At 36.6% G+C, this 26,805-nt stretch overlaps 1 protein-coding gene across 5 annotated transcripts in view; it reads right to left on the reverse strand.

Moving 5' to 3' along the window:
- LOC150079201 (uncharacterized) overlaps positions 1-26,805 on the reverse strand; it is a 369,083-nt gene that overhangs the window by 274,836 nt on the left and 67,442 nt on the right. For 4 of the 5 annotated variants that reach the window (XM_090384114.1, XM_090384109.1, XM_090384111.1 and 1 more), the window contains exon 3: positions 4,899-4,973. The exons of the other annotated variant lie outside the window; for it this stretch is intronic. In XM_090384114.1, coding sequence (XP_090240240.1) covers positions 4,899-4,973 — 75 coding nt within the window. The remainder of the gene's footprint in view (positions 1-4,898; positions 4,974-26,805) is intronic. 5 annotated transcript variants of the gene reach the window in all.

A 26,805-nucleotide genomic window follows, 5' to 3' on the forward strand; every position in this document is an offset into this window, starting at 1 on the left:
AGGGGATTTCAAATTCCTAAATCTCTGACAGGAAATATCAGAGTGGACACATGCACAAGTACCACCTTTAAAGCAAAAGGAATCATATTGCAAATAATTAAGTGAGATGAGCAGTGGTCGAGGTTAAGTGATAATTGGGATTCGGTCAGAAAAGTAAATGGGGTTTGGCAGACTATAGGTGGAAATGGGCATCATTGAGATTGAAACTGTGACATCATATATTTGTGAGGAAGTTTTTTGAGCCATTTAGATCTGTTAGTTAACTAATCATGATGTATTCATGATTAGTTAGAGTAAAAGTGGCAGAACAAACTTAACATGCTGTATAAAAATGATATTTTTGGATGACACAAGAATATACCCAGCTCCACAGCTTCAGGTGACTTCAACAATGCCCCAGGTACCTCCGTAGGTGGGAAGGAGCAGCAGTGAGTAGCACATGCTTCTTGATTAGACCAGGGTTCGAGCCTGTCACCACCAAATACGGAGGATGAGGAAAGGTCAGGGAATGACCACCGCATATTCCCTGAGTAATATGGCCTTAGTTGCTAATGCTCCTAAAAACCAAATAACAACAACGCCCCAACCTGCATACACACTACACGGACTCTCTCCAGTCACTGTCCAGCAGTAAACGCAAAAAAGATTATACACTAGCTAATCTGAATGCTTCCTAGTTACTAAGAAGTTCAGTCTAGTGGACTATGAGTGGCCAGCCTATGAACACCGTTTTAGAGTGTACTCCTGAAATGCAAGGAAGATTGGACCTTGCCATGATGCTGATCGTAACCTCAAAGGACATTGATTATGCTATATGAATGAAGAGTAGGATTGTCAAAGCTTTTCTCTGGAGACAAGACATGGATTTCACCACTTTAAGCCTCCGATAAGCAAAGCCTCTCTATCTTATACTAACTATTATTGCCTAGTAATAGTGAGGGGTGGCATTCCTATGTGTTACAGACACCAGACCCAAACCCCTGCTTAAGTTGGTGAACACCTTGGAAGTCACTTCCAGTATACTAAGTGCAGCATTTCAGGACTTACACATTGTGGTTATAGCTACAGTTACTATTGGTCCTACCAACATGAAGGCGAAAGCAGAGGATGTCACAGAATGAACAGATTTCACCAAAATTCGGACCACTTGACCCAAACGTGTCACCTGGATGTCAGTTCCATCAGCATTTTAGACTCCCTTGTAGCAAGGCTTAGGTATGGCAAGCTAGGGCTCCATACCTAAGAGAATGTTTGCGACAAACCTCAAGGCCCAGCATGTGAAGCTAAAAGGCACGAAATTTGTCATGTTGAAATTTCAGAATGTTATTAGAAAACTTTCAAATGTAAAGGCAAGTAAATCTACCGGAGTTAATGTTATATACCCAGTAATTTTGAGGGAGGCAGCCAGAGAGTGTATTGAACCACTAAGATTAATTATGATGGTACTGTTGGACTTGGGAAAGACTCCTCTGGATTTCAGAAGTGCCAATACACAATCATGTTTAACATATCACATATCATGTTTAACTAACCTGGTAAGCATTTTTGACACAATTACTCGTGGGCTGGACGTAGGGAATAATTTTGATATAATTTATTTGGATTTTAGCAAAGCATTTAACTCAGTTCCACATGAGAGGTTACTGTAAAGCTGGAACATGTTGGGATTACTGGATATTCTTTAGATTGATGTAACACATGAAGTGGACTCTCCCACAAACAATATCAGTGAAGGGACGGAGGGCGTGATGTCAAAATTTTCCCGATGATGTAAAGGTCTGGAGAGTCGTTAATGATCTGTCAAGCAGTGCTCTCTTCTAGGATGATTCGAACAGGCTTCAAGGATAGTCACAAAAGTGGCAGCTAAGTCTTAATGCAGCAAATGTAATGTCTTATGCTTGGGGAATGGCAACCCCAAAATAACTTATACACTTGGAGAAGTTGAATTATAAACAGCAGAGCAAGAAAGGGATCTGCAGTTAAGATACAAGCAGATATGAAGTTCTCTGAGCAGTATAAACAGGCAGCCAGGAAAGCCCATGATGGTTCCTGTTGATTTATCAAACAATAGTGTGCAGAGATAGGGAGGTCTCATGATCCCACTATATAAGGCAACTGAAAGACTGCACTTGGAATACTATGTCCAAGTATGGAGACCTCATCTAAAAACAGACAATGAACTTCTTTAAAGGGGTCCAAAGGCAAGCAACTTGTGTGGTGGGACTTGCAAAAGATGACGACATGAGGAAAGACTTCAATTAAATGGGCTACAGAGTTTGACAACCAGGTATCAAGGCAAACTTTTTGCTGTTATAAAGAATTACAGAACTAGGGCCCATAAATTCAAATTACATGAGAAGAGGTTTAGACTAGATTATATATGTTTACTTTTAGCCAGTGAGTTGTTGATTATTAGAACAAGTTGCCTCCGGAAGTAGCTGAGGTTGACAATTTGAAGAAATTGCAAAGGTCAACTAGATAGTTACCTAGGCAAGTGGGGGGAGCACACAATTTTTCTGCTATGGACACCTACTCACAAAGTGCCATCAGTAGGTGTCCATACAGTCAGACTCCTTAAGAGAAAGTACCCAACCAACACTGTTTTGGTGTTTGGAAATACTATATGCAATTAACTTGTTCATTGCCTTTACAAATTTTTATTGAAAAATATACAATTTAATAACAGGGGAGGGGGGCAACAAACAATTATACATGCTCAATATCACTTATCAAATTTGCTATGTAATGAAAGCAGAATAACCCTTCACAAAATCTTATTTTCACTGGTTGTAGTACTATTCTTCTTCTTCATACACAAAAAATCATACAACCAATACAATTTGTGCAGCAACAAAATATTATAAATAAGTTTGGGTTTATAATGGTCTGTATTTATTCATCATCAGGCATATGTAATTAAATACTTAATAATAAAAACTACAAGGTACAAATTTCAAAATGTTTCTTATGTAAAGACAAAACTTTTAGAATGACACTGAAGAAAATGCTACATGCCATTATGCTGGAATTTTTTGTGCCCTGTGTCTACATAATAACCAAACACACGAATACTAAATTTTACAACTCAATGGGTCGCAAGGAGGTTCCCAGCACTCAAAGGGAAGAAGATTAGTTAGTTTACCTTATTTATGTTTAACAGCAATAATAACAAAATGTTGATCAGTTCATTATCAAGACTAACAATGGCAGGAATTCACTAGTAAAACTTACAAAGATTTCGCTAGTTCCAAAAGGATTCTGATTGTTCTGCAAAATACATATTTTGATGGAATAACAGAGAAGTTTTTCTACAACATAAAAACTAGATGAAGTGTCTGAAAGATATAACTTCAATGTACACTGCTCATACTAAGAAATATGAACCAATAAACCCAGCAACATTCAATAGCATTACAAATGCTGATACACGATATCAGTATTTGTAATGCTATTAATGTTTAATGTTCAAGAGGTGGTTTCATTCTGTGAAAAAGTGTGTATTTCAGTTTGTACAAAAATAAAATGCCATTTAAACTTTTCAATATTTGATTTCGTTACTATCAAGAGAGCAAGGAAAACATAGTGATATAAAGGCTTCTGGGACTTATTGTACATATGCACTATCCTCCAAAAAGTATCTGGACACATGCCAGTTTCACAATGGCATCACTGCCACTCACTGCAACAGCATGTCAATCCCCCTTTAGCCACTATTACACACACACACACACACACACACACACACACACACACACACACACACACACACACACACACACACACACACACACACACACACACACGGCTGTAGTAGGTAGGCTTTCCACCAATGACTAATAGATCGTAGTGGGTACATTCCTCAATTCCTGCTTCACAACAATGATCAGTTAAGCTACCAATGTGGGAGGTGTTGAACCGGCCCTCACCTGACACTCCAGTTCAACCTATAAGAATTCCATGGTGTTCAAATCAGGACTCTGTGACAACCATTTCAACTTTTGCACATTCACATCCCTGAACCATTCTTGAAGCACACCAGCAGTATGGCATGAAACAAACAATGGGTCTGTACCAAAACACTGTCACATTGTAGGGAGAATGGAATTGTCCAAATTGTTAAGGTAGGCATCAGCAATCACAATTCCCAAAAAAAACAGCTAAGGTCCTAGACAATTCCATAGCCCATCTCTTCCAAACTTCATTGTTGGCACAATGCACTGTGGTAATAGAATCTCCAGACATCCTCCACACCCACCCATCTGACCAGATTATGATGTAGCAAGGTTTGTCAATCCACAGAACTGATTTTTACTACTCTATAGGCCAATTATGGTGTTCGCTGCACTATGTATGGTGACACCGCCGATTTTGGGTGGTGATGTTTGACTTATGTACTGTAATCCTCGAAAACCAAGACTGCGGAGCTCCATATGTAGTGCGTTCGTACAGACCACAACACTCGTCAACACCTTAAACTCCTGGTTGATGATGTGTAAGGAGTTCATGAAAATACTATACTATCCTTCTAAGTACCCTCTGGGGATGTGGAGCAAGCTTCCATGGCCTTCCTGTGCATTTCATGATAATATCGCACTAACAGTGAACTTTGGATGGTACAGACTCTCAGAAATTTCAGAAATTGACAACACAGAATGTAATTATCTGACAATAATTTCCCTCTCAAAATCAGTCAGCTCAAATCAACATGCCATGATGAGAACAACAAACTTCTTGTGTGGCTAATATACCCTCTTTACATACACCGGTCTGAGTCATTTTATCCAGGAAGGCCCAATGGACTACTTATTCGAATACTTATTGGAGGACAGTGTATAGTTTCATTCACTATTACCCTTATATACTAAATAAAGTCAGAACAAATCAATATTTAGACTTGCCTTCTTTTGTATGTCTATGACTTGTTTTCTCTTGATGAAGTGACTTTTCTAGCCTATTTTTATGTTCAAGTACTACTACAAAAAAAAAATAAATAAATAAAAAATAATAAGGTAAGTAATCCAAATAATGTCAATATACTGAAGGACAAATAATTATAATAAAAAAATTTAAAACAGCTGCGAAACAAATCAAATAAATTTACAATCTATCAAAGGCAGCATAATATGAAACAATACTCATTAGGCATGGTATGCACAGAGCTACTTTCGAGTAGCTGGAGAATGTGAGCAAGAAGAAAACTGAACCATTTTTTTTTTTTTTTACCAAAGAATGAAAAAAACAAGGGTTATTTTAAAGTCTAAAATTAAACTTCATTAACAGTATAAACACATTTTATACAGCCACAAAATTATTAACCTGTACAGTATGCTTTCAAACATTACCTTACCTAAGATTTTTCTGTCTGTAGATTGCTGTTAGATATTAACTGATTACGACTACTTTAATGAAAGATACTGTTGAGCCAGTGTTTTGTTTACAATGGCAATGCTGTTAAGATTATTTCCAAAACTTTATCAGAAAAAGATCCAAACTTTTTTTTTACCTAGGTCAATGTTCTCTCGCACTCAGCATTACTGTGAAGAATTGTTAAAATGCCAAGTATGACTTCGGATAATTTGTCCACCTGTCACTTCCCCAACCAAGGACTGCTGTACATATATTCTTTCTTCTTTCATTACTATGAAAAGAAGAACTGAGAAAACTCATATGCATGTTTATCTTTTTTTTTTTTTTTTTTTTCCTCAAAACTGAATTATTTCAGTTTGATTTAAAAAAAACTTATTTTCCAAAGAAATGCCTCTGGTCTTATGAATTCATAGCTGAAATTCTGTTGGCCATCAAACTAAGTACACAATTTGGCATATTTATTCATAAAGTCATATAGCTTCTGCTATGTGTATTAAATATCTGAAGTTGTATAACACTGGTTAAAGATGCATTGCAGGATCATCTAGATAAGACTGCAGCAATAATTCAGACACAGCATGGGTTTGTTAAGAGAAGGTCTTGTCTGACAAATTTGATTGGTTATTATGATGTGGTTACAAAGGAACTGGATGCAAAAAATAATTTTGATATCATATACTTGGATTTCAGGAAAGCTTTTGACACTGTTGCGCATGGAAGACTATTGTACAAATTGGAGCAGAAGGGTAAGTTGCTACAATGAATAAAAGGATGGTTGAGCGGGAGAAGACAGAGGTTGTTGTTGTTATTTGGGTTTTAGGAGCACTAGCAACTAAGGCCATATTGCTCTGGGGATATGCGGTGGTCATCCCTGACCTTTCTGCACCCTCCGTATTTGGTGGTCACGGGCTCGAACCCCGGTCTAATCAAGAAGCGTGTGCTACGCACTGCTGCTCCTGCCCACCTGGCTACGGAAGCGCCAGAAGACAGAGGGTAGTAATCAATGGGTGCTGCTCTTCACGGACTAATGTTATTAGTGGAGTCCCACAAGGTTCGGTGTTGGGTCCACTGTTGTTTTGTATATTTATCAATGATATTGATGAAAGTATGTCAGGCTTAGTATCGAAGTTTGCAGATGATACAAAGGTTGGCAGGGTTGTTAATGACAGTAATGGCAGTGTGCTACTGCAACAGGATCTAAAAAATTTGGGCAGATGGGCTGAGAAGTGGCAACTGAAGTTTAACATTGAAAAATGCAAAGTACTGCATATGAGTAGATGTAATCCCAAAGAAACGTACCAACTGTGTGGTACTACACTTGAGGTAGAAAATGAAAAAGACCTGGGAGTAATTGTGCAGTCAGATATGAAGTTTTCTGAGCAATGCAGACAGGCTTCCAGGGCAGGTCATGGGGTGTTATCAATGATATACAGGAATTTTGTTAGCAGGGAAAAGGAGGTGATTGTCCCTCTGTATAAGGCAATGGTCAGGCCACGCCTTGAGTACTGCATGCAGGTCTGGAGGCCTCATTTTAGGAAGGATGTAGATTTGCTTGAGCTTGTACAGAGAAGGGCAACAAGATTGGTGAGGGGAATGAACAGATCCTCTTACCAGGAGAGGCTTAAGTTCTGCAAATGCCTAGTCTTAGGCATTTGCAGAATTCGCAGGTGCCTAGTCTCCAGTGGCTGGAGACTAGGCACCTGCGAGGTGATCTGATTGAGGTGTATAAGGCCTTGAATGGGTTGAGCACGCTGAATTCTGATGGGATTCTTCGACTTGTTCAGATTACGAACCTAAGGAGGCATAACTTCAAATTGAGGAAGGACAGATGTAGAATAGATGTGCGGAAATTTGCCTTTAACCAGCGGGTGGTTAATTGCTGGAACAAACTTCTGTCTGTCGTGGAAGTTGATAGGTTAAATAAATTTAAGGAGGAACTGGAGAAATATTTAGAGGGGATTGTTTTGTAATTTTTTTTTTTTTTTTTGTCTGATGCTGCATAAGCTCATATGCTTGCATCACATGCCACTACTACTACTACTTCACTGGATTTTATCAGCACACAGATCACAACAAAGTTGGAAGAATTACACTTTACTGTATGAGAAAAACACTTATGGTATGTTTTCCTGCAAATACTGTGGCATACCACTGATCAGTTTTCATCCACCTGTTGATGTTAGTGATGCAATATCTCGGTACTCATCTCTCACTTCCTTATCAATCACAACTGTCACAAGAGTTATGATTGACAAGTTATGATTGATAAGGAAGGAATCCTTTACTAATTTTTACCAAAACACAGTTGTTACAAGGGAAGACTGTGTTTTGGCTTTTATTTCCACACTCTAATGGCAACATGAGTTAAAAGTATTGGCGTCCCATGCATTCTTTCTTTTGAAAAAGGAATCTTTAATGATTTTAGTTTTTAATAAATTTTAAGTTCCTTTATTAATCTTTACTGCTTTCTAAACTGAGAGAGGATATTATTCCTGAGTTGCATCATATGCAATACATTGGAAATGAAAAATATGCAGAATATTTTATTTATTTTATTTTAATGGCTAGCTGAACGATTACAGCACTCTATTCTCGGGTATTTTTTTCATCTGCATTTGTTAATGTAAATAAGAAATTCACAGAATTTTTTTTAAAAAAACTATGTTTCAATGGCAAGATGGAGAATGAAGTTAAATCAAATAAAAATGACTAATTCTCCACTGTAAACCATGAGAGTTGACAGCCATGTATGCCATTCTAAATGTCTTGACCTGCAAAAAAAACCAGATCAATTACACCTTAATCAGATCTCCTCACATTTTCTTATTAAAGGCACAAGTAATGAGATCAAATGTTACCAAAGTGTCATAAATTAGGGAAATTTATTATCATAAAACTTGGACAACAGTGCACATCTAGAGACAAAACATTCCAAGAAACTACTGAAACTGGTTGGTAATAACTTGAATATCTGATCCTACAACGGCACAAATATTATGTCAAGACTACTGATCATGAATTCTTAGTAAGCCACATAAATGTATTCTGCCTTACTCCTTATAGTCCTCCCTCAAGCCTAATAGTATTAGTTTTAATAGTGGAAAATGATGGAAGAAAGCAAGCTTACACAGCATCAGCAAGAAAAAAAAAAATAATAATAATAATAAAAAAGCTGATATTCCCCATTCACTTGTCCATCCCTTCTAAGAGTTTGTCTAGTTTTTCTTCAAATTTATTCAAACTACGCATCTCCACAACACTAGATGGGAGTTCCAACAATCAATCACCCACTAGCTGAAGGCAAATTTCCACATCTCTACGTGCATAGTCTGAGCAAGAGGAAGGATTCCATATCAGAATTTACTCAATCCACTCAAAGCGTTAAACACCTTAATCAGATCTCCTCACAGCTGCATAGTGTGCAGGTACTACAGTTTGCAGAACTGAAGCCTTTTCTAGAAGGAGTAATCTTTTATCCTTCCCATTAATCCCATTGCTCTTCTGTATAGCTATAGCAACAGATCTATGTCCTTGTTAAAATTAGCTCTCCAGAACATAACTCAAGGTTGGGCTGACCATTGCATTATAAAATGGATAATGATCTCCTTAAGCCTACTGTCAAAATTTCTGTATATCATTGACAAAACCCAACAGTTGTCCTGATACTGTTAGAGAACTTTATAATCTGGCTTGCACAATTATGCCCAGATCTTTTTCATTCTCCATTTCCCTGAGTGTGGTGCCACACAGTACACTGATCTGGAATTACTCTTCTCCATATAAAGTTTCTTGCATTTGTCACTATTAAACTTCAATTGCCACTCTCAGCACATCTGCCAAATTTTTCTAGATCTTGTTCAGTAGCATACCCTAATTACTATCATTAACCACCCTGACAACCTTTGTATCATCTGCAAACTTAGTCTGATATTTCTTCATCAATATCATTAATAAATATAAAAAACAACAATGGACCCAGCATTGAACCCTGGGGGACTCCACTAACATCAGTCCAAGAAGAGCAGTGCTCATGGTAACACTGTCTCTTCTCCCACTCAACCATCATTTTAGCTATAGCAGTAACTTGCCCTTCAAGTCAACACTGCTCCAATTTGTATAGCAATATTTTATGAGCAACAGTATCAAAGTTTTTCTGAATGTAACTATATGATGCCAAAATCATTTTTTGCACCCACTTCCTTCATTACTGTGTCACATTATCCAATCAGATTTATCAGACAAGACTGCCTGTTAACAAATCCATTCTGTGACTGCAGTATAACTGCACTGCTGTCTAAATGGTCCTGCATTACTTCTTTAACCAGTGATTCCATTATTTGCTCTATAAAAGAAATCAAGCTAACAGTCTGTAATTACTAATGTCACTCTTTTATCATCTTTGTCCTCAGTTATCACATAAGGACCAGTCCATAGGGCCCTTTCATGAACACAAGGATCCTCTCATAATTATGGCTAAAGGTTTGTTTACCTCCTTTCCTGCATCCATTAAAATAACTGGGTAGATCCCATCCACCCTTTTTTTTTATGTTTAGCTTCAACAATTGCTTTTTCATTTTCTTCTCAGTTATCACAAAATCATTTTTCCCCTTGTTAGAATTTGATATACATCTGGCATCCACATCGCTAAAAATTCCTTATGTGTGAATGTAGATGAAAAATATCTATTTAGTTTGTCAGAAATTTAGGTCTAAGCCTTGTAACAATATCTCTTAGTTGGTATAAAAACCTAGTAGCTTCTACAATTAGTACCCTAAATGCTTCCCATTTAGGAGTTACTGTTGGTAACAACGTCAATTAGGCCCACTAAATAATTTTAAAAACTGTCTGGGATCATTCTAGCCAGCTTTATGAAAACAAACATTTTTCCCTTTGTCCTTGACAGCAGGTACATCTTTACTGTTGTGTATTCTTTATGCATAAGTATATTCTTAATGTATGAAGAATCCTTGCTGATAATCAGATCAACAGTATTGCCCTCTCTAACATGCTGATATAGAAAACAGTCATCCAATAAATCCACAAAAGTCTTGCTACTGTGTGAGTGGCCAACACAAGTTCTAGTCAATATCTGGAAAATTAGAATCCCTCATTATCAGACATTCTTATTTAATAGACCCATCCATCTGTCTTAACTGTTTGTTATACTCATCATTGTCATTTAGATCATAACACACTCCTAATCTCATTTTTGTTTTCCTAGTGCTTATGTCACACTAAACTGACTCAACATTGCACTAACCACCCATATCAACTCGATGCACTGTCTGAGATATTTTGGGCTTCTTCACTAAGAGCATAATGACCCCTCCCCCCCATCTTCGGTCCTGTCTGTACTGAAAGGAGTATTTCTCTTTGGTAGAGTAAGAATGTATAACGAACTTAATGAATGATGGAAAAGTTCCAGGATAGGACTTCCTAGAGACTCAGATGGTGAAGTGGTTTCACCATATGAACTCAGAATTGCTACTAGATGTTTTATGCACCATCAAACCCCCATATCAAAAAGCTACTAGATGTTTTTTCAAATCCTGTTTGAAGGAGGGAGTTTTCCCTCAGTCTTGGAAGTAGGCTATCTTGAGAGTGATTCTAATATAACCAGAAAAGTCAGCAGCTGATGCTGGGTCATACTGAACCATAGTAATACTGCCAGTCCTAGGCAAAATATTAGAATAGCTTATATTATTTTAATTTAATTATAGATATGAAATGCAGCACTAAATTCATCAAAGCAGGTTGGCTTTAAAAAAGGCTTATCAACCAAAGATACAATATATTAGACTCTTGAATTTTGTTAGAGGATATAATGGTTGGTATGTTTTGGGGTTGTTCATTGACTTGAAAGATGTGTTTAATGCCCTGTGGTGGGAGAGCACCCTCTGCAGGGCTAGAACCACCCTTTATCCCAGAAACTGGATATAATAGGTCATCTGGAGTTATTTCTCAGATAGAAGAGTTTTTTTTTTTTTTTTGGTAGTTGTTGGCGCATAGGCTTCTGTGGCCATAATGCACCTCTCAAGGTTTTTGCAGTACTTTGATCCAAGCCCGAGGCAGGAATCGAACCCGCGACCTTGGGGTTGCCAGGCAAGCACTTCCACCCGGCTAGCCCGGTCGGCAGATAGAAGAGTAACTATAAGATCTAGATATGTGGAGAAGTCATACATGATGGAATGTGGTTGTCCCCAAGGGTCTATTCTGGGTCCAACCATGTAGAATGTAGTTCTGGATAACTTTTTGGAGTAACATAGAAGGTATTTGCAGAGTGGAACATGCTGACACCCTGGCATTTGTCATCTCTAGTCAGGGTCAAAAAGAGCTGGAGAACAGAGACAGTGGTGTTTTGGCTAGGTTCTGTTCTTGGTGTGATGTTTGTTTGTTATTTGGTTTTTAGGAGCATTAGCAACTAAGGCCATATTGCTCCGGGATATGCGGTGGTCATTCCCTACCCTTTCCGCATCCTCCATATTTGGTGGTGACGGGCTCGAACCCCGGTCTAATCAAGAAGCGTGTGCTACGCACTGCTGCTCCTTCCCACCTGGCTACGGAGACGCCTCTTGGTGTGATGTCAACAAGTTAAGGATCTCAGAAAGTAAAAAGACTGACCATGCTCTTGAAGGGCAAACTCAGTGAGACAAGACCGCCTGTTGTTAGACATGGAAATCTTTCACTCAGATGTGGTAAGATGGTTAAGTACCTTGGTGTAGGTGTGGAAAAGAGCCCAAGTTTTATACAGCATGCAAAATATATCAAGTGCAAAGCAAAAACGTATGCTAAGCTTCAGAGAGTTGTTAGAATCTAATGAGGTATCAAGGGACATTCCTTAAACGTGTTATATGAATGTGTGTTTGTACCTATCTTGACATACACATCTGGAGCTTGGTTTAATAGAATAATGAAGAGCTCAGTTAAAAAGCGTTTCCTTGCTATATTGTCTCTACAGATGCATTGCAAGTGTTATCTGGTGACTGTTCTGGCTTGGAGCATTGTACAAAGAGAAATATTCCCATGGAATTGTTGAGCATCTGGTCATACCCAGTCAGAGGGTGGATATATGGTTCAAAAAGAATGTAGGCATTTCATCAATGAGTTGAGTGCAATTTGGCAAATCCAATGGAATAACTCAGAGAAAGAAAGGGAGACTTTTACCTTTCTTCCTCAAGTTAAAATCATTAGCTTTGGGTTTTGGCCCAAGTTACAGTTTGGGTTGCATACCTGTTTCCTGTTGACAAGATGTGGCCTGAGATTCAGGCTAAGTCAGCTGGGTTTGGCTGCATCTGGTCCTTGCAGAGAGCCTAAGAATGACCTCCATATTTCATTTCAATGTGTGTATTACAGTGACCTGAGAGCTCTTATTGAGGGAGAAACTACCATCTTATATCTTGCCATCCTATTTTCAACTTAGCAATATTATCAGGCCTCCTGTACATATATTGAAAAGGTGTTTAAAAGGAGAAAACTTCTGAATAGTAAAAGCCCATCTCCTCAACAGTAGGTAAAGAAACTCTGGGTATTGAAAGCATGATGTGCCATTACCATTCCTGGAGGCCGAGTGGCTACTTTTCCTAATTCTTATTGAGAAACTGTTTTATTTTGATTTACTAATTTGTGTTAATATTATTATTAACTTTCCAATAAAAAATTGGACTTACATTAAGAATAAAATTATAAATTTTGTATAAGCCTAACTGGCAGATGGGCACTTGCCCAGGTGGCAATTCCTAGAATAAAGTTACCTCAAACGATGATGCCCTTTCTGTACAGTTGTACTCCACATATTCAAATTCTGCAAAATTTATGAAGTGACATGTCTCCAGTATCCCTAAAATGTCTGCAGCATGCATTTTAGGGATACTGGAGACATGATGACTTAACCAATACTTCAAATTCATCAGGTTTAGGTGCTGGGACCAGTGTTGTTTTCTATATTTAATAATGATACTGATGAAGGTATATCACACTTAATATCTAAGTTTGAAATGATACAAAGGTTGGTGGGATAGTTAATTACAGTAATGCAGGGCCATCTAGATAAGATTCTTTTAAGTTGTTTGTTATTTGGTTTTTAGGAGCATCAGCAACTAAGGTCATATTGCTCCAGCGATATGCGGTGGTCATTACCTGACCTTTCCGCATCCTCCGTATTTGGTGGTCACGGGCTCAAATCCCGGTCTAATCAAGAAGTGTGTGCTATGCACTGCTGCTCCTGCCTACCTGGCTACAGAGGTGCCTTCTTTTAAGTGTAACAGTAATTGGCAATGACAATAATGTTTGACAGTTAATGACAGTAATGGAGATATATTACTTCAATAGGTTGTGGAAAAATTAGGCAAATGGGCTGAGACATGGAAATTGAGGTTTAACATTAACAAATGAAAGTACTACAAATGGGTAGCAGTAAACCTGGATTAATGTACCAACTGTTTAGTATCACATTAAGGACAGCAGAAAATGAAAAAGATCTGGGGTAATTGTGTAGTAAGACCTGGCAGGCTGCCAGATCAACTTGTGGGGTTTTGTCAATGATAACAGGAATTTTGCTAGCAGGTATATGGTGATAATTATGCCATTGAACAAGGCAATGGTTAGGTTGCTTCTTGAGCACTGCACACAGGTATGAAGGCCTTATTTTAGGAAGGATGTAGAACTGCTGGAACAGATGTAGAGAAGAGCAATGAGATTGGTGAGGAAAACTACAGGGTGGTCTTTGCTAAGAAAGGCTTAAGTTCTGCAAATTGCAGTCTGAAGACTATCCACCTGTGAGCTAATCTAATTGAGGTATTTAAAGCTTTAAATGGATTGAGCAAGCTCAATGCTGTTGACATTCTTTCTCTTGCTCAGACTACACATGAGGGGGCATAAGTTCAAACTGAGGAGGGATAGTTGACAAATGTGTGGAAGTTTACTTTAAACTAGTGATTGGTTGATTGTTGGGGTAAACTTCCATCCGTTCCTCAGGAAGTGAGTAGTTTGATAAGTTCAAGAAAGAGCTAGACAAACTATTGGAGGGGGTGGACAGGTAATATGGAAAGGTTTTTTCTTTTTTTTTTTTTTTTGGCTGATGATGTATAAGCTTGCTTTCTGGCATAATTCACCACTAATACTAAAAGTCTAGTAGCTGGTATGATTACTTCCCAAAATGCTTTCCATTTAGAAATTGCTGCATGTAACATCATCAGTTGGTCCCACTGTATATAATTTAAAAACTGTCTGGGACCACTACAGTAATGGTTTACTGTAGTGGTCTAAGATTTATTGGATGACTGCATAAAACAGTCATCCAATAAATCTACAAAAGTCTAGCTAGTGCATCAGTGACTAGACCACAAATTCCAGCCAATATCTGGAAAGTTAAAATCCCCCATTATAAGATATTCTGATTTACTGGCCCACTCTATTTCTCTGTACGTTTGTTCATTATACTCATCACAGTAATTGTGGCTAATAACACATGTCCACTCTCGTTTTTGTTTTCCCAGTGCTTATGAGACAACAAACTGACTAATGTTGCACTGGCCACGTATGTCAACTGGATGCATTGCCTTAGATTTTAATTGCTTCTTAACTAAGAGTGTAACTGCTAACCCCTCCTGTGCCGTCTGCCATTTCTTTACACATTTTATACCCTATATTCAAATTCTATATCTTTAATGTCTGAGTGAAACCAGGTCTCCGATCTCCCTATATTGTCTGCATTTGATAACTTAACCATTACTTCAAATTCATCAAGATTTTAACTGTGCTGCTAACATTAGTGTACCTCAGAAGTATCAAAGTCAGAAACACTAAGAGGGCCACACAGACAGTTCTCGTGGAGCTAAAATGCCACAGGAATCATTTTTGGGTAGCTCGAAGGCTGCACTAGTACGTAAACAGCATATTAGTGGCATTATTCAGGAAAAAACATTAAATATTTTCTCCTTACACAAAAATATGCAATCTCATAACCATAAACATTTATAAAGGTTTTTGTGTAACTTATGAATTTTATTTAATCTTTATATTAGTTTATATCCTTTAAGTGTCATAAGTTACCATTTGGTTATGTATATGCAGTAAAATGTGCTCTGAAAGTTGACAACACTTGGGGAGCCACAAAACAAATGCTTTAGGGCAGCACCTGGCCCCAACCACAAGTTTGAAAAGTCTGGCATACATGCAAGTATGTGTACACCTGTTCTTACTCTTAGTTACCCTAACAACAGCCCATGTATTTGTTTATTCCATGAGGAACCCCAGCAGGCCTTGAAAGTCCCAACACCTCACTTTCTGAACTGCTGCATTTTTCAATAGAAGCAGTGCAAGAATCACATTTCTGCCGGCATCTATGTTAATCGATTAGGCTGTGTATCCCCCACCCCTCCCAGGCTAGAAGTTTTCCAATCTGCCTAACACTGCTTTGATAGTATCGGTAAATATTCTTGTACCCCTTCTATTTAGGTGTATCCCTTTCCTATAAAAATAGTCTCTCCTATTTTTATAGGGAATGAATTAACACCCACGCTGAGAAAAATTCTGCCCCATGAGCCTTGCACAGTCTCTCCAGGGCCAAACAGATTGACAGGGTATCATAAAGTGCTCCTCCTATTTGTCTGGGTAGAATTGCAAACACTTTCAAATGCAATCCTAATCATGACTTTTTCTCAACATTACTTTGCACTTGTTAAGTATTCAGAGCTCCTACTCATAACCTCATTAGTGTCAACATGTACAACAATATCACCTTTCTTGCCCTCAAAAGATAATATCTGCTCTACAACATGATCAACTGGCAAACGTACTCTAGTCCTATTCCACCTATCCTTTTTGCACAATATATTTCTATTTTGCTGACAATAGAGTCACCGACAATAACTACATTCTGTGGGACCACTACATTCTTCCCTGGGTATTGATGATCCTTCTTTGTTGCTTGACACATGAGTGTGAGCTCTAGCATTAAGATGGGCAGCTGGGAGCTTCAAGGGCCCCCAATTTTATTTTCTTTGAGGGCATCCACCCTGTTTTTCAAGCTCTCAACACAACCATCAGAATGCTGAAGTCCTCACACTCTTTGAACAAAAAAATACACAAAGACATCCCATTTTATTGTATCCTGTGCCATTCCAAACAATCCACAAACACTAACCAAGTAGAACATTTTGTAAGGCAGTGATTTGTAAAACTGCTCTGATAAATAGGAAAACAATTTATTGAGTACAATTTAATATGTTAATTAAGGTGGTGTTTTCTGTTTGATGCCATTTTGTGCAATTTATGAGGATAAATATTTGTGCATAAGTTACACATAAGTTAGCTGAGCGAACCAGGTAAGGTGATAGTGCACTACCTAGTTTCTCATTCATTACAATAATAGACTGAACTACTGATATTTAAAAAATTTTGATGTCAGTTAGTGAAAAGACCACACCCACTTGCTTACACCAGAATAGAATTAAAATTTCAAATACATATGTGTCAGTAGAAAAAGCTTTGCAGAATTTTCATATTTGATCCAACGTTTTTCCTGTTTTCTCAATAACTAATATTTAAAATTCTACAAATCTCAATAACAGAGATTTGTGGAATTTTAAAGGGGAAAATATAGGAAAACATTTCTGTTGAAAAGTAGTGGGCAGTTTCAGCTGTGTGGACAAAGTAGAAGTCTAAAAGACCCAGCTGAACTATGAAAGAGCTAATTACAGTAGAACTTCGACTGTCCATCACCCTATTTACCGTCAGTCTCTGTTAACTGTCACTAACCCCACTAGGCTGCAAAGCATTGTGATATTGGCGCCATATGTCACTCAGTCTTTGTATACAACTCACCGTATACGGTTGTACTTTAACCTCTTCTTTCACATTTTAATATTTTTATTTAGTAAACCCATTGAAAAGATAGAGAAATGCAAACAAGCACTGTTGGAATTTAAATACAGTAAACCCCCACTATTCACAGTATCTGTATTCACGGTCACTGATTTAATATAAAATGAAACCTAAAAAAATGTCAATTTTAAAGTGCCATGAACATTTTCCACCATAAAAAACTTGGGCATGGCTAAAGTCAAAACAGCGCTAAGTGCGTAGGGGAAGAGGGGTGACAAAATCGCGAGCGCAAAGTTTCCCGCTAATCCTTGTTCACTATGTGTTATGCGCTTGTCATGGAAGGTTTCGTCATTTGCTTTTAATTTATATGCTTATAAATTGAATAAATTTATCAATTTATAAATAGATATGCTAACAAAAGTGAAAAAATCCATTTTGCAGTGTGTTAGTGTAAACAGACTTTTTAATGGTTAAAAGAAAATGACTTTATTGTGGACAAGTTCTTTTCTAACCCCTACAAAAATAATGACTACAAAAAACAATGGAATTGTGAAAAGATCAAAGAAGGTGATGACATTAGCGACTGAAATTGAGTTATTAGACAAAATTTCTAATGGTGAAAGTGTCTTGTCAGTGGAAAAACATTATAAAATCAATGAGTCAATGGTACGATCAATCAAGAAATCGGAAGAAAAAATCCTTCGTAGTAGCCATGAAAACGTGCTAATTGCTTCAAAAATTTGCTCTGTAACTCGTGATGTTAAATTATAAAAAATGGAAAAAGCTTTAAATCTGTGAACAGAAGAACGAACTCAAAATAAAATTCTGTTAAGTTCACTCATCATTCGTGAAAAGGCAAAACACCTTTATCAACACTTTAGCGAAACTGGTGATAGCACTGGCGGGATAAGTTTTTTAGCTATCAAAGGCTAGTTTGAAAGATTTGTTTGAAATGTCTAATAAATATTACATTTAATATTAAACTGTGTCTTATTTTCATTTTGATGCCTTATGCTTATATTTCACAATGTACTGTCTATGTACATAGTCATATTATGTAGGTACATATAATACATACAAGGAAAAAATTTTAGACTAGTTTTTCTTATATATTTCATACTTTGGAACGGAACCCTTTTATTACTATGGGAGCCATAACTCAGTATTCGCGGCATTTCTCAGGAATGTGTTTTTTTTTTTTTTTTGGTAGTTGTTGGCACATCGGCTTCTGTGGCCATAATGCACCTCCCAAGGTTTTTTTTTTGCAGTACTTTGATCCAAGCCCGAGGCGGGATTAGAACCCGCAACCTTTGGGCTGCCAGACAGGCACTTTACCCACCTGGCTAGCCCAGTCGGCTCTCAGGAATGTAACCCCCTGCGAATAGCGGGGGTTTACTGTAACAAACCATCTAAGAAAAGGTGAAATTGCTACAAGTATAGCATCACTTTAAGGAATAGGAAGAACAATAGTAAACGATATAAAGCATGATGTAGACAAAATTGAAAACGTGTCGAAAATGGAAACCACTGACGGTAATGTTAAAAGTTGTAAAACAACGAAGCTCGCTAAGAATGAACAATTGGATACTGTAATGTTTCAATTCTTTATTCAAAAACATAGAAATTCCATTGTCAGGACCTATAATAATTGAAAAAGCCATTGAAATCAATAAAAAACTAGGTGGAGATCATTCATTCAAGGCTAGCATTGGATGGCTGGACAAATTTAAGTTTTGCCATGGTATTCGACAGTTGTCAATACAGGGTGAGAAGCTAAGTGCAGCTAACGCAGCAATTTCTGTTTAGCATGAAAAACTACTGAAGGAAATAGCTGATTGAAGTTTGGTTAAAGACCAAATATACAACTGCGATGACACTGGCCTTAACTAGAAGGTACTACCTCAATAGACACTGGCCTCAATGACTGAACATATGGCACTGGGATAAAAGATCGCATTATTATAATGGCATGTGCTAATGCGAGCAGTAGTCATAAATTGCCTTTGGTTGTTATCGGAAAACCAAAAAGGCCTAGATCATTTAAAAATATTAATTTAAATGCTTTGCCAGTTAAATATTTCTCACAAAACAACGTGTGGATGAGCCAAGATATATTTCAAGATTGTTTCATAAAATATTTATATCATGTGTAAGATCACATTTGGCATCAAAAGGTTTACCACAATATGCAATGCTACTGATGGATAATGTGCATACTTATTCCATACACGTATGTGATTTTAAAAGCAATGATGGCCAAAATGTGCCACTTTCTGCCAGCAAACATGACATCTCTCATTCAACCGATGGACAGAGGCATGATTGAGAGTATGAAACTTCGTTATCACAAAATGTTCATTCAAAAACTTGTTTCGGCAGAAAATAAATTAGATTTGATAGAGTTTTGGAAAAGCTACACTATAAAAGATGCAATTTTCAATGTCGCTGATGCCTGGAATGATGTTCCAGTTCAAACAATACAAAGAAGCTGGAATAAGTTGTGGCCAGAAACTGAAATTTTGCAGTTATGTTCGAATGTTCCTGGTTTTAAAAATTCAATGCAGGAAGTAAATTATTGGCTGGATATGGACAAAACAGACGTCGGATGCGAAATTTTAGACGACGATGATATTGTGCAAAGAGTGATGAAATTTTCGGATGATTCTGAAACTGAAGAAGAAAAAGTTGGAACAACAAACATAATTTGCCACTGTGAAGTTGAAACTATGTTGTCAAAGTGCACTGAGTGTTTCGAGGTACAAAAAGAAGAAAATGATAAGCAAGTGTTACTTTTGTGTAAAAATCGTAACATCGCCTCCCAAAAGGCTCGAGGGGGTAATGAAACAAAAGAAATTGACTGACTTTTTTAGAAAAGAAATTTAATTATGTAATATTGTTTTCTTTTAAATTTTTTATAGCGTTACTAGACCAATGTAAGTCAAAATATTAAAAATAGGTATGTATGTAGATATTTGTACTATGATTTTTTGATGACCTGGTAAAAAATAAATAATAATTAAAGTTTAATTAAATTTCATGGGTTATGTATTATGTAATAAAATAAATAAGTTAGATGACCCGGTCTATTGTATGTATAATGTTTTTTATGTACATATTCTATTATTCATCTATTTGATTATCCGTCATGGTCTCGGTCCTGTACCCTAGCAGATAATTGAAATTGTACCATAATATCATTAGTACCACGTATAAAAATATCACCTTTTGTTCTCTTAAAAGACAACAGCATCTCTATAATATCATAAACTTTTGTCCCAGGCAAATATATAATAAAATTGCCCAACTGTTACCCTAGGCAAATATGATAAAACGTTTGCTCCAGGCAAAAGTTTTATCATATTTTATTATAATGACAATTAAATTAAATTAAATTTTCTGTTTATACTCCGGCACAACAACCAAATCAGTAGAGTTTTACAATAAATCGTCAATACAAATATTTATCGTATTTAGTAGTCACGGGCTTGAACCCCGGTCCACTCAAGGAACACGTGCTATGCACCCTCGCTCCTGACCACTTGGCTACGTCAGGCCTAATTCATGACCTAAATCATGATTGTGATTACCTCCCTAGTTACCAGTGGTGGGTCCAAAAAGGAGTGATCAGAGATTAAAATTACCACACAAACAAAGTAGTAACACACATGCGCCTCCATAGCCAGGTGGGCAGGAGCAGCAGCACGCTTCTTGATTAGACCGGGGTTCGAGCCCATGACCACCAAATACGGAGGATGCGGAAACGTCAGGGAATGACCACTGCATATCCCCAGAGCAATATGGCCTTAGTTGCTAATGCTCCTAAAAACCAAATAACAAACAACAAACACCTTATTACTAGATGTTGTTGTTATGTATTATACGCTACACCCTTACGTTTCTAAATGATGCTATCTTCTTTAGAAAGATGGCAGTAAATTTAAAAATACAACAGCTAAAAAAAAGCCAACCTGCATGATTAGAACTTTCAAACTACTTATTTATAACAGCAAAAACACTACAATGGACTACAGTACAAGCTGCTAATTACAAGATACAATATTCATCTCACAATCTTCACTAACAAAAGGTCTAAAAATATTAAATAATAAGTTACTAAATCCTTAGCTAAATTTAAAAATACGCTAATGAACATAACTAAGTCAATTAAAACTATTTATTGGACACAATTTAGTATGTTAATTAGGTAAAAAATGGTAAAATTTTTCAAAAAAAATCTGTTTTTTTGAAGAACTATAAATTTTCCAACTATACTCTTCGTGTTATACTCTGTACAAATGCCTTTCAATGCTGGCACTGAGAACAAGCTACTTTCAATTTGGTGATTTATTTTACAAAAGATCACCACAAAGGGATATAGTTTGGAATCACTTTGATTACTGCAATCTATAAAAACTGCAAACTGCCCATTTCTCAGAACCATCAATACTACTTCTTTCCCTATCTGCATAATTTCATCAAAAATGCCATTGTTTGTTTCTTCCATAATCATATTTTTTTGCTGTTTCACTATTGGGAAATATATTTTGGAATAATGTGGCTGCATGATCAGCATACCTCAGAGGGAAAATATGTTCTGTGACAAAAAATGCAAATAAACATTCAACACATATGACAACATTGTCACTATGAAATAACTATTTTTGCATATCTCTCTATGCATTGTGCTCTGCTGTTATAGTCAAGTGACTGATTACATTGTGTTTCCCACCTTGAAACTGAAAAATCACATCTACATATGGTACACAAGCAAACATGTTACCTTTTTTAGATTCTATAATATATGAAAAATCTTCCTGCTACACAACCATGAAGTCCTGCTTGCTTAAGATGAAGTTTTAAAGTGGATGTATACACAGGAGTTTCTCTGTTTCTATTGAACTCAACTTGGATTTCAGGTGCAGTAAATCATTGACTGCATTTAGAAAGTGTTATGGTCTTATCTTGTGTTTCCATTGTTATGCACAGCCATCCTGATCATGGTTTGTCCTTTAAACTAGACCTTCCCAACCGGTGTGCCACAGAAAGATTACTGGTGTGCCAGAAGAGATTTAAATTTATAAAATTTTTATAGTTATAAAAAATCAAATCCAATTTGTATACACCTATTCAAAATTTTATTGGTTTGTAATTTTATTATATGAGATATGAGAGCCTAACTAGAATGAATTGTGGCATCGTTAACTAGGTATAGATGAATGTGATTTCCACCAGCCACTGATTTTAGTTTACAAGCACTTCAGTTTGACCTTTGTTAGAAGTATAAAAATTATGTTTTCTTTCTTTTTTTATACTCCCTTTTTTTAAACTTAAATTTGAAAAAATTTTGATAAAATTTTTCACAAAGTCCTTATAGACACCCCAAAATCTGCCCCAGTTTATCTCTGTGTGCCGTACAAAAATTATAATTTTCCAATTGTGCTGTAGCGCAAAAAATGTTGGGAAGCACTGTTTTAAACTGCCAGTCTCCTTCAATTGTTGAATTGTAGTTTGTATTCCTTTAAATGAAACATCTAGTTTTTTCCAATACTTCTGATGGAATAACTTTCTTTATACAGAGTTATAATAGTACCTCTTTTTTTTCCAATACAGTTCCTTATTTCTTGCCATGTTTATCACAAAGCACACAAAACTTACACCAAACATATATGAAAACATTGTCCCTCTGAAATACATCTATTTCTGCATTTCTTTCTATGCATTGTACTCTGTTATTATAGTCAAGTGTCTACTTCACGTTTCCCACTGCTTAAAACTGAAAAAAATGCATCTATATACGGCACACACAGCTAATATGTTAGCTTTTTCAGATTTTATAATACATGAAATATCTTGCATAAGTCTTCTGAAATTTTATGTCATATTTCTTTGGCATCCTACTGAAAGACATTGGTAATTAGCTTCACACTATGCAAGTATATAATCAGAGAACACCACTGTTGCATGTTTCTATTCTGCAACATAGACTATCTTGAACAAGTTATGGCCAAACTGTTAACAAATATAAACAGAAATTCACAAACTGAGTTTTTGCACCACTGTTGCATGTTTCTATTCTGCAACATAGACTATCTTGCACAAGTTATGGCCAAACTGTTAACAAATATAAACAGAAATTCACAAACTGAGTTTTTGCAAAAGAACATTAACAAACTCTTTATCAACAACTATACTATGACAATAAAAAGGAAAATGTTGAGTAAAAAAAGATGGATTCTCTGTCATAAATTGGAGGAGTTGGCAGATATGTGAGATTTGATGATTTTTCCCAAATGTTCCTGACTTTGAAGGCCTCCAAGAAAAAAACATGAGTAACTGCTGCAATGAATAATATGGAAGCAAGATATAAGCTCCTAAATGACGAGGAACTAGTAGGAAATAGTATGATAAACATACAAAAAATAAAACAGATGACTCTGATGAACTCTCTGATGCTGATCATCTTTCATTTTCTGTTATAAACCACCAGGAAGCTGAAGTGTGCTCCCAAAATATATTGGGTAGCTCGAAAACCAAGAAGAAGCCTACTTAAATAAATAAATAAATTTTCTGTTTATACTCCGGGACGACCAAATGATCAGAGGAGTTCACAAGATAGACAGAATATAAGAAACAGCACCGTATTCAGCAGTCACGGGCTTGAACCCTTAGTTTTTATTACTAAGAAATATTTGCAATCTTGTTTAGAAAAACACTCTAAAATCATTCATCTACAATCTTCTATAATACTGAAACAACACTACTCCCACTTTCTAAAATACTCTAGAATCATCTACAATTTCTACTACATTCAGGAATTTTCTACACCATTCCAGAATATTCTCTAATATACTAGAAATTTCTTAAATACTATTTCAGTTTTTTGATTTTTATAGATAACAGAAAATATTTTAATAAAAATTGGTAAAAAAGTTGTTACTATTTTAATAAAAACTTTGAAAATTAAGAAAAATGAAACATGATTTCAAACTTTTAGGTGGGAGTGTATATGCACACACATTATAATCTAATATAAAAAAATAATAATAACAATAATAATAATTTCATGTTTAGAATCCAGTATGACCACTAGGTCAGAGGAGTTTACATTTAATTATTGTGACAGTGACATGAAGAGAATCATTAACTGCATTTAACAGTCATTAACTGCATTTAACAGTCAAAGAGAATCATTAACTGCATTAAACAGTCAAACAGTCACACACACGGGTGTGTGTGTGTGTGTGTGTGTGTGTGTGTGTGTGTGTGTGTGTGTGTGTGTGTGTTAATGGCACATAAACTGCTTGGATATAATGTAATGTATAATGTGCCGATTCATTTGTGGGAGAAAACACATTGCTAAATTCTCTTAATACCAATTTAACTTAACAAAATCTGAGTCTGAATTGGTGAAATATTCCAATTCACTTCAGAACATTAAAAAATTCAGTAATATTTGCCTCACTGCCAATAATATGCTGTAGTGTCATCAGTTCACAAATATTAACCAAAGATGGCAGAGTCAAAGTTCTATCTTGTTGATATTTATAGCCTAAAGCTGGAATAGGGATATTGGTTAAATCTAAGGCGGTTGGATATTTTGCAGACTTTTTGCACAATATTTTGCAATGTGCTGCGATCACAACAAAAGGTGACCAGTTAATGGTGTTCTGAAATTTGTACTAGTAGCCCTCGATTTGATTTAAAACAGAGTGAACTTTATAAGAGGAGTTACACAATGCCATGAATAAGCTGAATCAGTTTTAAAGAAAAAACAAAGTTAAGGCCAGTTTAATCACATTGGTTCAGTGAAAAGCTACTGCATTCAGATGCAAGGGATGCCAAAATGATAATAAAGAGAAACATTTCAGTTGCTTCAACAATTAGATCAGATTTAGAGACATCAGTATATACTTATGTAAAATCAACATAGCTCTGAATGTGGACCACACAGAGGCGTTACCATTAAGTGCCTATAGTAGATTCTTTCCTCAGTGGTAAAGACAAGTATCACAAATCAGTTGAGGAGCCCGAGTATAAGCTACCTGTTTTATGTTATGGATGGAAACATTCCAACCCTACTGGAATGTTTCCATCAGTTCAAGTAGATGAAGACCTGAGAGTTTTACTATGCTAGGTTTATTTCTGTAAAGGTTTTCTAATAGTGAATGGGTAAGGCTGGATGGGATTAAAGGCACAACTTTGTATTTTGACTGCATACTTAAGGAACAAAACTTTCCTAAGGAGAAGTTGCAATGGCTCGTGAACATCAATGTAGAGCCTGTGCTGGCAATATTATGAAGGCACTGTGTTGAATAGGATAAAGTCACTATAGTACACTCTTCCTGGCTAGTATAGTATACTCTTTCTGGCTGAATCACAGATGGGAATTCCACAATATACAGAATGAGATACAATCTGCTCCCCAAGCTAGGGTGGATAAAGCTCTGAGTCTGTTCCACTTTTTGAGGTAAGAAGTATAGGCATTTATAATATGATCTAAGAAATTTAACATATTGTCAAAGATTATTCCTAGAAATCTGATGTTAATAGTGACTGGGATGGTAAGGTTAGAAATTTGAAGTTCAGGGTATGCAAAAGCTTGCATTGGTTGTCGACACAAGTCAATAGTGACTGTTTTCTGTTGAGAAAACATTACCATTTTGAACTGCCCACCAATGCACTTTATTCAGGTAGAATAGAGTGCACTGGCGGGCAGTTCAAAATGGTGATGTCTGGGGTAACTGCATCTGCCATTCAACAGATCTCATGTTTTGGGAATGGCAAGAAATAGAGGTCACTGGCATAACGTTAACCCCAACTATGTTTGGAAACTAATGATAGCATAATCTTTCATCATACTGTGTGGACACTATTATTTTATTATTATTACTAGCCATATAGTGCAAGGAAGCCTAAGGCTTATGCTGCACCAGCTAAAAAAAAATTCCGAGTTACCCTGTGTGTGTGTGTGTGTGTGTGTGTGTGTGAGAGAGAGAGAGAGAGAGAGAGAGAGAGAGAGAGAGAGAGAGAGAGAGAGAGAGTCAGAAGTAGAAGGGAACCATCAAGAAAGAGAAGAATGGTGATATCCAGCTCAGGACCCTGGGTGTGCCAAGCCTATACTCACCAGATGTGAGCCCCTGGGGTTATGAAGAATTATTCTATTGCTCAATATCCAGTACTGAATGACAGAATGGCACTCCGTACTGATCACTGCAGAATCCCCTTCTACTGGATGAACACTGTAGAGAGGGCATATTGGTAAAAAACTTGAAATGTATAATTTCACAAATAAGTAGATTAACTCGTAGACCAAGAGAATGATAATCATTAAGTATGTTATGCAGAAGGTAGTGTTGTCACCTTCTCTATATCTATGGAGACCATTACAAGATATTCATTTTTAATAAAGGCATTATAAACGGCAAATTCAGCACTTACCAAAAGACCTGTTTTTATGAAAGCTATGTTGACTATGACTCATTAAATGTTGTGACTCAATAATCCAAACAAATCTACCGTAGACTATTTTTTCAAGGATCTTTCTGAAACAGCAGTTAGAGAGAGAGAGAGAGAGAGAGAGAGAGAGAGAGAGAGAGACTGCTGGGAGTCATTGCA

The sequence above is a fragment of the Mastigoproctus giganteus genome, chromosome 10 (genome assembly GCF_048544385.1).
Source record: "Mastigoproctus giganteus isolate SK-2022 chromosome 10, ASM4854438v1, whole genome shotgun sequence".
Classification (NCBI taxonomy): Eukaryota; Metazoa; Arthropoda; class Arachnida; order Uropygi; family Thelyphonidae; genus Mastigoproctus; species Mastigoproctus giganteus.